The sequence below is a fragment of the Pteronotus mesoamericanus genome, unplaced genomic scaffold, assembly GCF_021234165.1.
Source record: "Pteronotus mesoamericanus isolate MK-2021 breed Mesoamerican mustached bat unplaced genomic scaffold, CSHL_Meso_final scaffold_54, whole genome shotgun sequence".
NCBI classification, from domain to species: Eukaryota; Metazoa; Chordata; class Mammalia; order Chiroptera; family Mormoopidae; genus Pteronotus; species Pteronotus mesoamericanus.
The window spans coordinates 41,152,903-41,165,637 of NW_026555321.1; the positions used below are offsets into that span (position 1 = coordinate 41,152,903).

Below are 12,735 nucleotides of genomic sequence, written 5' to 3' on the forward strand. Positions count from 1 at the left end.
GAAATATGAAGCTAAAGCCAAGAAGTGCAAACCACCGTAGGTGCGTGGGATCAGCCTCCAGCCGTCTTACCACCTGCGCATGTCCACTTCATTGCTTTGTTTCCCTTCCTCTTCACAGGGGTACTGTGAGAAGTGGAACTAACGTTTCCAAGTATGACATAGGGGTTGAGTTTTTGAATTGTAATATTTTCCTTATTTATTACTTATTTATGTATTTTAAATTGTTATGTATAATCACTTCAGGTAGATGAGCAGAAAGTAAGCTATTACTGGAACTAAGGAAATGACTTAACACTTGTAAAAAGAGATGTTATCTGATTTTAGTTAATTTTACCTAGTTACTCTCCCCAAATCTGTTTTTCACATACATATCTAAGAAAAAGAACAAAATAAAAAGTTTCAAAAATTTTTTTGGGTGCTTCAAAGAAACATTTATGTTTCCTCACATAGGTGTCTGACTATGATTTCAAGAGTCCATGGGGTAGGCTGCATTCCAGTTGAGGGTCAGGGAAGGCAGCAATGCAAAGACCTTTCACAAAGACCATTTGAGAATGTTACCAAGGCATTAGCTTTATTATACATATATTTTGAAATACGCAAAGACAATGGGTTTTTTTTTACACTTCAGATGTTTTCTTAAATTTGTCCAGTTTAGTCATCCAACTGACAAAGCAAAGCAACCCCACGCTTAATCCAGTGTTGAGTGGGATGGTCTGTTTTTAACAACATTGCAATGACAAAGTTAGTAGAATGTCCTGTAGTGGAAAGAGTTCCTTTACGTTCACTTGTCTTGTAGAGGGGACAAACATAGGCATTCGACTTCGCAATTTGAGACTTTTTAGCTTGAAAAAAGAAAAAAAGAAACATGTTCATCTGGTAAAGGGAAAATAGCCTGTGGTACTAAAAGAACAATTATTTTGTAATAAAATGGCAAATACTAAATCTTAGATTATGGTTATAATATTTGAATACTTGCAAGTTGTTTTTTTTAAGTTTTTATAGTAATTATAGTTGTGAAGTATGGAAGTGATTTAATATGGTTCATGATTCTAGATCTAGAGGACAGGAATTGATTTTAAGGTCCTGATCACTTACCAGGCAAGAAAACACTCAAGAGGACTTGGGAGAGGAGGATGAAAGAAGGAGAAGGTAGGGAAGAAGGAATAAAGTACATCATAGGTGATGGGGCAGATGCAAAAAGAGAAACAACTGCTTAGAACTCTAAAACAAGATACCAATAAATCAGAAGTTGAAGTTACTCTTTGTTTACAGCAGATTATTATAAGAACATACCAATTCTTACTACTCACAAAAAGAACCTATATACAACCCTTGAAAAGTCAGGTATGAGATATTAGGAGTTGTTCTAAACTAAGGTCACATTTTTCATAGTTAAAATTGAACTGCATTAATAATGAAAATACTTAATGGGTTGGGTAGTGATTACAGGTGATTTGCAAATCTTTTCATTTACAGTTACTTGAGAGTAAAAGTTAGAGAAAAAAAGAGAAGACAAAAGAACAAATTTCATTTGTTCAGACTTGTGGAAAAATGATGATAGCAGGAGGAGGAAAGGAGCAAGTTGCTTTCCCAAGGGAGCAAAACTGGCCTGCACCCCATGTGGCTTTCACTGTCCACGCCTCGGGGTACCTGACTGGCTCCTAGGCCTAGCAGTTTTTATAGCCAGATAATTCTAGTCGCTATTTGTGTCTCTGAGAGGTGTGCAAAGAAAGGAACTTGAGAATCAAAATACTGATGGGAAGCTCTAGATTCTGGGATAAGAGCGAAAAAGAGGCAGAATGATATTCCTAAAATAATATACATGCAACACAAAAAGGGGAACAATGTATTTTCAGTGTAAACATTGTCACTATTTATTGTATTTGGACAAAATTCTAATATATTTGAGCAGAGACTTATTTGGGAGAAGAGTTAAAAATATTTATCATTATCCTCCCTAAAACTCTTAAGAAATTTTGTTACAAGTATCCTTACTTGGTTTTATCCATATGATGGGCATCAGGTCAAACAGAAGTTTGGGATATTGTTCAGCTAGTAATCCACTGTGAAAAGAAATTGAGAGGTGTTTATTAGACATAAAATGAAATTTTCTTCTAGAAATTGCTACTTTGATAGTTAATACAAGAGAGACCTAGAAATATGTAGAAAAAGAAATATAGAAAAAGGAAATAACCACCACAATAAAAACAAACCCAAGGAAGAGGTGATGAAGAATTGAGAGAAACAAAAGTATGGAAAGGCTACATGTACAAAAAGTGGGCAAATATCAATTCCTGCCATTTTAAAAGTACTGCCCATGAGGTAGACACTGGACTAACATTTGACCTTCACCATAATCTTGTCCCCATTCCTATTTCACAGATAAAGAGTAGAGGCTCAGAGAGGTTGAGTATGTTTCTCATAGTAACACAGCTCTTAAATGCCAGCTCGAGCATTCAAACATAGGTCTGTCTATCTAGAAAATGTGGTTTCTTTCCCCTATGCTACATTGTTTGCTTATTTGTTTGAAAGGAGGGAAGAAAGGAAGAAAAAGATGAGTGCATATATAAAGAAAAGAGAAATTTTATTACTCAGTAGAGTGATTAAAAAAAAGAGGGAAATAATCAAATGAATTACATGCATCCAAATCTTCTCATAGCTAGTCCTGCCTTAGAATTATCTTTGTAGAACCACTGTCTTGCTCCTTCTTAAGCGATTTTGCCTGCCTTTGCCTTTAACCCTCCCTTGAGAGCAAAGTCTAGCCCTGATTCAAGAAATAGAGGATGATGCTTATTAATGGATTAGTAAAGAGCAAGGCCCCAAGGGAAATGTTTTCTCCCTCTCTTACCTCTATATAAACAGGAATAGCATTGCTTAGTTTCCTAAGCTGGAAATTCAGTATTTATCTTAAATATTAATTTATCATGTCATCAAAATAAAAGAAAAAGTTTTCCATTCACCAGTAGAAATAGAAACTTTACTGTAACTGTAAATTGTTTAAATATGAGGTGTTCCTACATGTTCCAAAATGGAAGGTAACTGTTATAAAACGAAAGGAGGAGGAAAGTGATATCCATGAACTTTTATACTAGTAAGACTACTAAAATATTAATTTAAAAATTATTCAAGACCTAAAAATACTTATCACTTGCCCCAGCCCGAGTAATGATTTATGGCAAGAATTCTGATATTATTTATTACTTGACATATTCCCTAGAAAAGGCCTTTTGATTGAAGGAAAATAAGGCAGCAGCCAGCTTATCCAATCTAAGAGTTAGCTAAGTCGAAGAGGCCTTCACAGCTGAAACTACAGACCTTGTCCTGTCCCAGCGTGCTCCATCGAGATACAGTCCATGGATATAAACACCATCTTCTGGTGCTGTCTCAGAGGTATCAAAAGGAATAACCTGAAGGAAGAGGCACATGCTGGTAATGATCTCCTCTCCAGACAACTTCAGTCTCATAAAGAAAACATTAGCTAAATCTTCACAACACATTCAGGGAAACTCTCCTATATTATAGTTTCTTAAACTATAAATGTTTTAGTAAAATGTAAATGTAAAAAAGTACAATACAGTTCTTTCTGATGCATTTTATCAGGTTTACTGTACTACATATTAAATTTTGCTAAAATAGAAGAGCAGCATTGTATTTTTTAAAACAGAATTTTTATGAGTTTTTTGCATCAAAACTGACAACATATGCCCGGGAGCAAGATTGCAAATGCTCCTGGATTATTTGAATTCAATATTGAGATATATAAAAATTCTATAATAGATATAGTAAGATAAATATATACTTTCTTTGTGAAACTCAAAGGAAGAAAAGAAGTGAAATTGTATATAATGGGCTATAAAAATATGAATTCTGCATATTCTCCTTGCTTAAATACAAGACTCTGATGTAATGATATACTATGGAGCTTAAGGAGTTACTATACCTCAAATTCATATCCTAGTAAATCAATAGGGATGGTATATTTTCTGGCATAATTCTGCATAGCTCCAGTTAAAAAGGCTTGGGTAAAAAAGAAACCAGAGAGCCAAAATACGCAAGGTGTTCCTGAATCATACCAGTCCTATAAAGGAAAAACAAAATGCATTATGTTCATTTGTTCAACTTCCACAAGTGTCACCTGACATAAAATTCCTGATTCTGGGTTTCGTATCTGTTGCCCACAACTTTCCATCACGGGACTCTCTTCCCTGACACCAAACACACAACCTATCTTGGCCTTCCTACTTCTTTTCCCTTCTAATTACTCTTCTTGGAAAATTCTAACTCATTTTTAACATTAACCTGAATAAAACAAAGTATGAAAGATTCAAATTTTCTTCAAAAAGCCAAATATAAATTATTTATATTACTTAATCCCACTCAAAAGCAACCATCTTCAGAAATATTATCCATTAGCTAACTATAGCCCTCATGTGTTGATTTCAGTTCCTTAACCTTCTTAACCTCCCTGCCTCCCTGCTCACTGGCCGCATTCCAGTTTAGATATTTATGGTTTTCCTTCTGTATCAACATGTTTCTCTTCTTGCTGCTTCTCTCTCTGTTCAAAACATCTGTAATAATGCTGCCAGAGTATATCTCACCATGCATGGTTTGGTTCACGTTAAGCATCTTGCATGATTGTTCAATGATCTACTACTACCCCACCAAATTAAAGTCTAAATTTACCTTAGATTAAGGTAAATTGAAGTATCTTATTCAATTTAGTATCTTGAATAGTATTTAGTACTCTTTGCATAGTATCCTATTCAAAAAGTATCTTGAAGTATCCTATTCAAGATATTTCACAGTCCTGCCCCAAGTTGTATTTCCAGCTCTCTCTTTTTTAATTCCCTTTCAAGCATCTTACAGTCTAACCAGAATGCACCACTTGCAGGCTTCTTCTCTGTACTGGGTGGACATCTGTTGTTTTTTCTGTTTGTCTTAAAATGAAACTACTCTTACGTCTCCCTGGAGGATGAACCCTCTTACACTCTCAATACAAGCATTTCTGGTCGTGGTATTACACCTCCCGGGGTGGGCATGCGATTCATACCTAGCCAATCACACCCCCTGTCACAATGAGTGATTCTGGAATGGACATGTGACCCAGTGAAAGCCAGAAACGCTGAGACTCTTGCTGGGACTTTTGGAGAAAAGACTCACTCTCAACTTTTCGAAGTTGTGTGGATGAGAGGCTAGAGCTGCTTTTACTATCTTGCTACTCTCAGATGAAAACCCAGCTGAGAATTGTTAACCCACAGAGACTGGAGCCAAGAGATGAAGTGCAAGAAGCCAAGACCAGGTAACCATGTCTGTACCCCAGCTCAAATCCTGCCTGGAGCCACGTTTCCACATGGATTTTCCACTTACAGAAAGAAACAAACTTTGTTCTTGCTTATGTCAAAATTTTTCACAATGGAATCCACCTTAAATTATACAGTGCACAACTATCTCTCTAACTCCTCTACCTTTTTTTGCAGTGTCCAAATCAATTCATCCTTTAGACCCAGTTCAAATATTATCTCATCCAATAAACAAACTCTGCTTTCCTGAGCTAAAAGATCTTTCTTCCTTCTTTGAGTTTCCAGAGCATTTTACATGTTGGTCTTTTATGACACATCTGTTACCATACTGAATTAGTTTTTCTTAGATACATAGGCTATCTACCTATAGACTATTGTCAATTTGTAGGGAAGTTGGCAACTATGTTCAAAAACAAAGTGCTTTGGACAAAGTTGAGTCTTAATACACATTTTTTGACCAAACAGATGAATCAATAAAATGAACTTTGTCTCTGAGGGAGCAGCACACTATGGGAAGAAGCCAACTTTGTTTCCTGAGAGGAAGAGAACAAACCACTGCTAGAGATATTAAAACAAACCACTACAAATATTATAACCTATTAAGCCAAAAAGCAATAAAGAAAAAGATGGAGTTTGATAAGGGCACAAGCCAGGCAACCAGCACCATGCCCAAGAAAGCTGTGAGAACCCAGAAGGCAAGTGTTTAGAAAATTCCCTTACTCACATCAAGGGCTTCATTTAGCCAAGAATGCCATGAGTGTCTGGGTCAGCTACTTTTATATAATCTCTGAATTAGCAACCATTAACTGAGTGCTTAGTACACACCAGGCACTGCGCTAAGGACTTTACAACTATCACCCCAAATAGTCCACAGAATAACTTAGTGAGTTAGATATTTTCCTCCCATTTTACAGATGAGAAAACTGGGTCCAGGAAGATGAGTATATTGCTCAAATTCACACAGACACTGTCAGATCCTGGATTTAATATGAGATTATAGCCAATGTTCAAGAAAGCTTTTTAAAAAAAGGTATAGGAAGGAGAAGGGGGATATAAATAGGGTGAACAATGGGAGAGAAATGAGAAAAGGATAGAAAACTCCTGATGATTCATTTGCTTAATTTGTTAACTCTAAGAATGATGAGGAGGTGAAGTCAAGAGTCCAAGAGAAGGAAAGATGATGGGAAAATTATGCAGTTTTTGTAAGGGCGAGGGGGCAATGGAGGAGATCCATTCAGGGGAAGATTTGTGTTAGAGGGTGATAAAGGCTCAATAACGAGTTAGACCTTTCTTATTCATTCAAATGGAATGATTTCAAAGGGAAATCCAAATTTCAGAAAGTAGAAAGTTTGATGTGAACTTACATTGATACAACAAATTGAATTTGTTCTGGAGACTGTTCCAGTTGGCACCATGCCAGGACCCCTCTAGGAGATTAAGCTAAAGATTCATCAAGCCCCAGGAGAAAAGCAATATACTGAAATGCAAGCAGTTCCAATAAAAATTCTAGAAAAATTTGGGAAATAAGCTGGAGTATAAAAAAAAAATTGTAGAAAGGGGACAGTGCTTTTGATAAAGGACAGAAAGAGACTGGTACCTATTGGATGAAGTAAAAGACATATTGTAGACATGGCTAGTAATCACCCAGGTGTATACGCACTCACTTATCTAGTTAGCAAAGATAAAAATGAACACTAATTACTGAGAAATAGGCACTCATAATCACTATTGATGGGGAAAAAATTAAATAATTTTTCTGGAGGATAAATAGGTAATGTATATCAAAAGCACTAAAAATATGCTTGGAATGAATTAAAGCATAAGGCACCACCGACCATGAGGGATTTTTCTAGAAACACAAGGATGGTCTTACATTTGGAAATGTAGTGATATAATTCAATGCAATAAGGGCCTAAAAGAGATTTAAAAATGACATCACCAGCAATAAATGCTGAGAAAGCACTTGATAAAATTTAATAATTTCTGATTTTACAAAAGAATAGTTCAATTTACTGCATGCTTACCATATAGTGTAGACTTACCCTGTGAAATAAAAGTGCTCATTTTATGAATGATGAAATTGAGGCTACTAAGTGGCAACTCTTCTACAGCATAAACACTTAAAGTCACTATTCTATGTTTCTTTTGTTAAATGTACAATCTGTATAAAAAGCTCCTATAAATTAAAATTTTAAAAACAGTCCAAAACAAAATTAATAGGCAACTTACAGAAGAAAATACAAATGGCAAGCACATATATCAAAGGAAGCGCAGGCTCACTAATAAATAATCGAAGGAACTTGAAACAATAAGAAAACATTGACCAAAATAAGGGGGGATGTATGAGAGAGCATGTCCCTTCACATCTTTACAAGCACTGGATACTTTATGGTAAACTTCTACAGTGAAAGAAATAAGCTTTTATGTAATAAAAAGGCAACTCAACACTGAAAGGTCATATACTTATGTGAATTTCCAAAAAGTATTTTTGGGTCTCTCCCTACCACTTATCCCTACATAAATATCAACCATAGGATGGAGGTGAGCTGAGGAGTTAGGAAGGAAAAATAGTGCCTTGCCTTATGATTGTTTTCCTGCCCTGAACATCCTTTATGTGTGTGCTTGGGGCAGGAGTGAGGAGTAGGGGTGGGGAATGAGATTTCAAAGCACTCATCTTTTCCCTGGTTTTATGAGATAAGAGGTAAGAAGCAACTGATTTTCAAGATAATGGCCTATTATTGATAAGTCCAAGCCTCAAGTTCTTTTTGTAATCTATCATCAGTATTAAAATCATAAAACCACATTTGAGCCCTGGCTGGTTGGCTCACTGGATTGAGTGCCGGCCTGTGAACCAAAGGGTCACTGCTTCCATTCCCAGTCAGGGCACGTGCATGGGATGCGGGCCAGGTCCCCAGTAAGGGGTGTGCAAGAGGCAAGCACACATTGATGTTTCCCTTTCTTTCTCCCTCCCTTCCCCTCTATCTAAAAATAAATAAATAAAATCTGTAAAAATAATATATATATATATATATATATATATATATATATATATATATATATATATATAAATGTCACATATTACTTGGGTTCAAGTAAAGCCAAAATTTAAATCTTTCTCTTTTTTGACAGGTTGTTCTTTCTGAGGCTTTTTTTTTTTTTAATTTTGAAAACTTTAAAATTTTTTTAAGTTGTTGTTCAAGTACAATTGTCTCCATTTTCCACCCAGCAGTCTCCCTTCCCAGCCCATCCTCACCTTTAATTCTCTACTCAATACTTTGACCTTGTGCAATTTTCAATATTCTAAAATTTTGGTTAGATTAGCAGGAAACTATTAAATCACATTCCATTAAACTCAGAGACCTCAGGTGACCATAGTCAATTTCTAATGTCTCCCATTATATGTAATCTTTTACCTGTAAAAAGTTCAACCGGGCTAGAAAATCCGTGATGTAACTTCCTAGGGGTTTAAGACTTGGGTATGATCGTTTGGCCCATATTTCTGGAACTTTTCCAACTAGCAAACTGCCAGAGAGTGCCTCCAGCGCAGAATCCATTACAACCACACCCTTAATAGCTTTTTCAAGGTCCCGCAGAGTGTTACGTATAGTTTTAATTAAACTGCAAGAAAAGAAATTCTATCATCAATATATATATGAAGTAAATATCAACATGGAGCCTTTTCAGAAGCAATAGTAGGAATCTCACTCAGCTTTATGAGGCTGTTTCCCAAAGTATTGTCACCTGTACTTGGTAATGTAACATAATTTTATGTTATACTTAAATGAACATATTTCATTTTAATAATAAATATTTTTAAATATAGTAAATAATACAACTAGCTTTCTGGGTGTTATTGCTTAGGACCAGGATAATTTAAGCAGAGAATGATTTAAGGAAAAATTTTATGTAAATAATGTTACAGGTGACTTTGAAATGTGGAAAAAAGATCAAAGTATTATGTGATGGCTGAAACTGAGGAAACAATGCATCAAAGCATAAAGTGTATATTTACTTATGCACTTCCAAATACTTTGGTTCTCACTTAGGCCTAAACTGCTAAGAACATCATAAATATAACTGATATGAAGGTTTTAGGCTAGACGCCTAAGCAACTGAGGGATAATATGTTATTTTATATATTTATATATATTCTTATATATATACTTATATATATGCTCTTATGAAATACTGAATTAAGGCATTATAGAATTTTTTAATGTGTTTTATTTTAAAACAAGCCTGGAAACCCAAATAGACCTGGAAACACTTTAGAAAATTCATAACTAAAACAGTCTCCATTCTTTAAGCCAGTACTGAATTGTAGGAAATTCAATGAAAAACTTTAAAAACAAATAACATTTGTTTGCTATTTTGGGGTACCTAATCAACCCAGCTTGTACTCAGGAAGAAAAGGGAGGTGTATAAATGTCAAATGGAAGAAAATTGTCAAAAGATGTGACTACACATAGGCCTAATTAATGTTTGTTTCATCTTTAGTTCTTGAAAAGAATAATAGATTAATGAGAAACTCTGATTAATGAATATTTTCAACCAGATCTTTTTTTCATCATTATTGTTACATTATAAAAGATATCCTTACTTCTGGGGCAAAAATTAAAGTTATGCAATTAAATTATAAATTTAAAAAGGGGGGAAATTCTACAGAAATGGCAGGTTTTGATAATTTTTTCTTAAAATTTTAATACCAGTTTGTCTTTTTATCAACACAATGGTTGGTCACCTTCTGAATCACTAAGGATATAGATCCTTACTTGTTAAATCTTTCCATTTCTTGTACTAACACAGTGTTCATGCTCTCTTCATATCTCACAGGATACTTCCATAGGGATGATTCAATGTCAAAATCATTTGGTAGCTAAAAAAATAGATTTTGAAGATCATATATTACTCTTAGAATAAATAATTAGTTTCATTCAGCTATAATATCACTAATAGCTAACACTAAGAAGTTACTATTTGCTAAGTATTCTGTTAACCGCTTCCCATACATTATCTCATCTAATCCTTAGCATTCCCTCTTATGTGGCCATTATTACCTCCATTTACAGATGAGGACATTTAAGTAGAGAGAGGATGAGTAACTGCCCAAGGTCACACAGCCAAAAAGGGATCTGTTTAAGTCCGCAGGTCTCACTCCAAGGCCTATACTGCAGGATATGGCACTTCGCAGAAGATACATATTTCTGGAAAGTTTTGTAATTTCCTTTTGTAAATGGAATCTTATTTTGTATTGATAAAACTGATGTACCATTTCATAACTGTTTTATATTGATTTCCAACCAATTATCAACTGGCTTCAAATAGCTTAGCTTATGCCACTATCAAATAATGTGTGAATGTAGCAGGGTTCCAGGGCACAGGGAGAGAGAAGGTCACCATGTGTCTGATTTCTATGAGGCACCTCAGGGATGCTTGAGAATTGCTGAAAGGAACTTTGGGACTGATGATTAAGCTATAAGATGCTGGAATTCACACTCCTTAAGGGACAAAGAAGTTTCCCAATCAGGAAAATCCCAAATTTAAAAAGTTGAGCTACCCAGAGAGTCCCCAGGTGATGGTTGCTGGGTGGTGTAAGAATTTCTAAGTCACACTAGGTGGTGTCACTCACGGACCCTTTGGCTTAGTCCAAATAAGTCCCTCTACTCCATATAAGTCCCTCTACCCCAAATAAGTCCCAGATTCCACTGCCAGGTAATTTCCTGTTAGAGATCTTGTAAGTGCCACCATTCTGCAAGGGTAAGAACCTTTCCACAGAGATAAACCACAGAACCGGTAAGGGGCCACAGGTGAGAAGAGGCAAACAACAGAAGAAGCATTCTAGGAGGAGGGGAGGGAAGAGGCTAGCCTGCTCCCACCTAAGGGTCATAGGCATTGATGCTCCCCTCTCTTCCCCAGTGGCCACAGCCAGGTGTGTGATGAGCAGGCTCTTAAGGAGTGGCGCCAGGAAAGGCTACTAGCTGTGAGAGCTGAGGAGTAGTGCTGTCCATGGGCTTACAAAGCAGATGGACTATGGTCAGGTTCTGCTATGTCAGAGAGCCTAACAGTGAAATACACTGAAATATAGGGATAATTACACTATTTCCGCTAGAGGAGAATTGTGAAGATCTGTGCTTGGGACTATCATCTTTTTTAAAGTTACATTAGTACTTATTTATTGAACTTAAGATAGAAAAAAAAGTGAGAATAGATAGTATCATACCACTTTACCTAGTAGGGCTAAGTAAGTACAGTGGGCTCTATTATGGGGGCGGGGGGAGGGAGAGAGAGCCCTAACAGCTAACTTAGTGCTGATGTTGGCTCCCTTTGCCTCCTCACTTTCTAAGGTACAGCTTAAAAACTATTCACTCCTTGATCTAGTAAATTCAAACCATTCCCTCCATTATTAAAAAGGAGGTCCATTATCTTTGCTTAGAAATGGTAAGTACACATGTTCATTAGTTCATCAACAAAATATAGTTACTAAGAACTTACCATGTGCCCGGCATTATGCAAAGTACTTTATATCTATCTATCTATCTATCATCTATCTATCTATCTATCTATCTATCTATCTATCTATCTATCTATCTATCTATCCATAACAACTGAAGTCAATTAATTAATTTAAAAGATTGATTTAAGTATCTGCAATGGTGACTTAACCTTGACTCCTGCCTCAATACTGATGGACGTGATCCGCTTAACAACCTCAGGAAGATAGTGCAAGTTAATGAGTTGCTTGTGGATCCTCACATGAAACCCATCCCAAGTCTTAGAACCCCTCCCACAGGGAGTTTTACTTATATTGATTCTCAGAGTCTTTGTAGGCATCAGAACTGGTCCTTTCACTCTGAGATTCTTTTCCTTTGCATCTCTGACTAAATCAGCACACACTTTCTCCAAAGACTTTCTGTTGTGGCTGGTTAGAGTAATTCTAGTTTGGTGAATCGCCATCTCTGGTTCCATGAGAGTCTTTCTAGCATCTTTAAAAGTCATGGCTTAAAATGGGCAGAGGACCTAAACACATACTTCTCTCAAGGAGACATACAAATGGTGAACAGGTGTATGGAAAAATATTCAACCTCACTAGCTATGAGGGAGATACAAAGCAAAACTACCATGAAATACCACCTCACACTTGTTAGAATGCCTATTGTCAACAAGACAAGTGATAACAAGTGTTGGAGAGGTTGTGGAGAAAAAGGAACCCTCATTCACTGCTAGTGGGGATGTAAGCTGCTACAGCCATGATGAAAAACAGTCTTGTGGTTTCTCAAAAAATTAAGAATAGTGTTACCATATGATCCAGCAATCCCTCTCCTGGATATCTACCCAATAAACTAAAAAACATGTATTTGCAAAGATATATGCACCCCTATGTTCACTGCAGCATTATTCAAGGTGGCCAAGACATGGAAACAACCAAAGTGTCCTT

The 12,735-nt window shown here is 36.1% G+C and overlaps 2 protein-coding genes across 2 annotated transcripts in view; both read right to left on the reverse strand.

The window, feature by feature from the left end:
• Nucleotides 1-651: 651 nt before the first annotated feature.
• The window catches only part of DNAH12 (dynein axonemal heavy chain 12), a 230,243-nt gene continuing 218,159 nt past the window's right edge, over nt 652-12,735 (reverse strand). Inside the window, exons 68-73 of the mRNA XM_054561819.1 lie at nt 10,073-10,176; nt 8,714-8,918; nt 3,941-4,078; nt 3,316-3,407; nt 1,996-2,063; nt 652-842 (exon numbers count right to left, since the gene is read on the reverse strand). Coding sequence (XP_054417794.1) covers nt 652-842; nt 1,996-2,063; nt 3,316-3,407; nt 3,941-4,078; nt 8,714-8,918; nt 10,073-10,176 — 798 coding nt within the window. The remainder of the gene's footprint in view (nt 843-1,995; nt 2,064-3,315; nt 3,408-3,940; nt 4,079-8,713; nt 8,919-10,072; nt 10,177-12,735) is intronic.
• Nucleotides 11,925-12,296, reverse strand: LOC129088465 (40S ribosomal protein S20-like). Its single transcript, XM_054595857.1, has one exon. It carries the CDS (start codon nt 12,294-12,296, stop codon nt 11,925-11,927), a length of 372 nt encoding a protein of 123 aa, XP_054451832.1.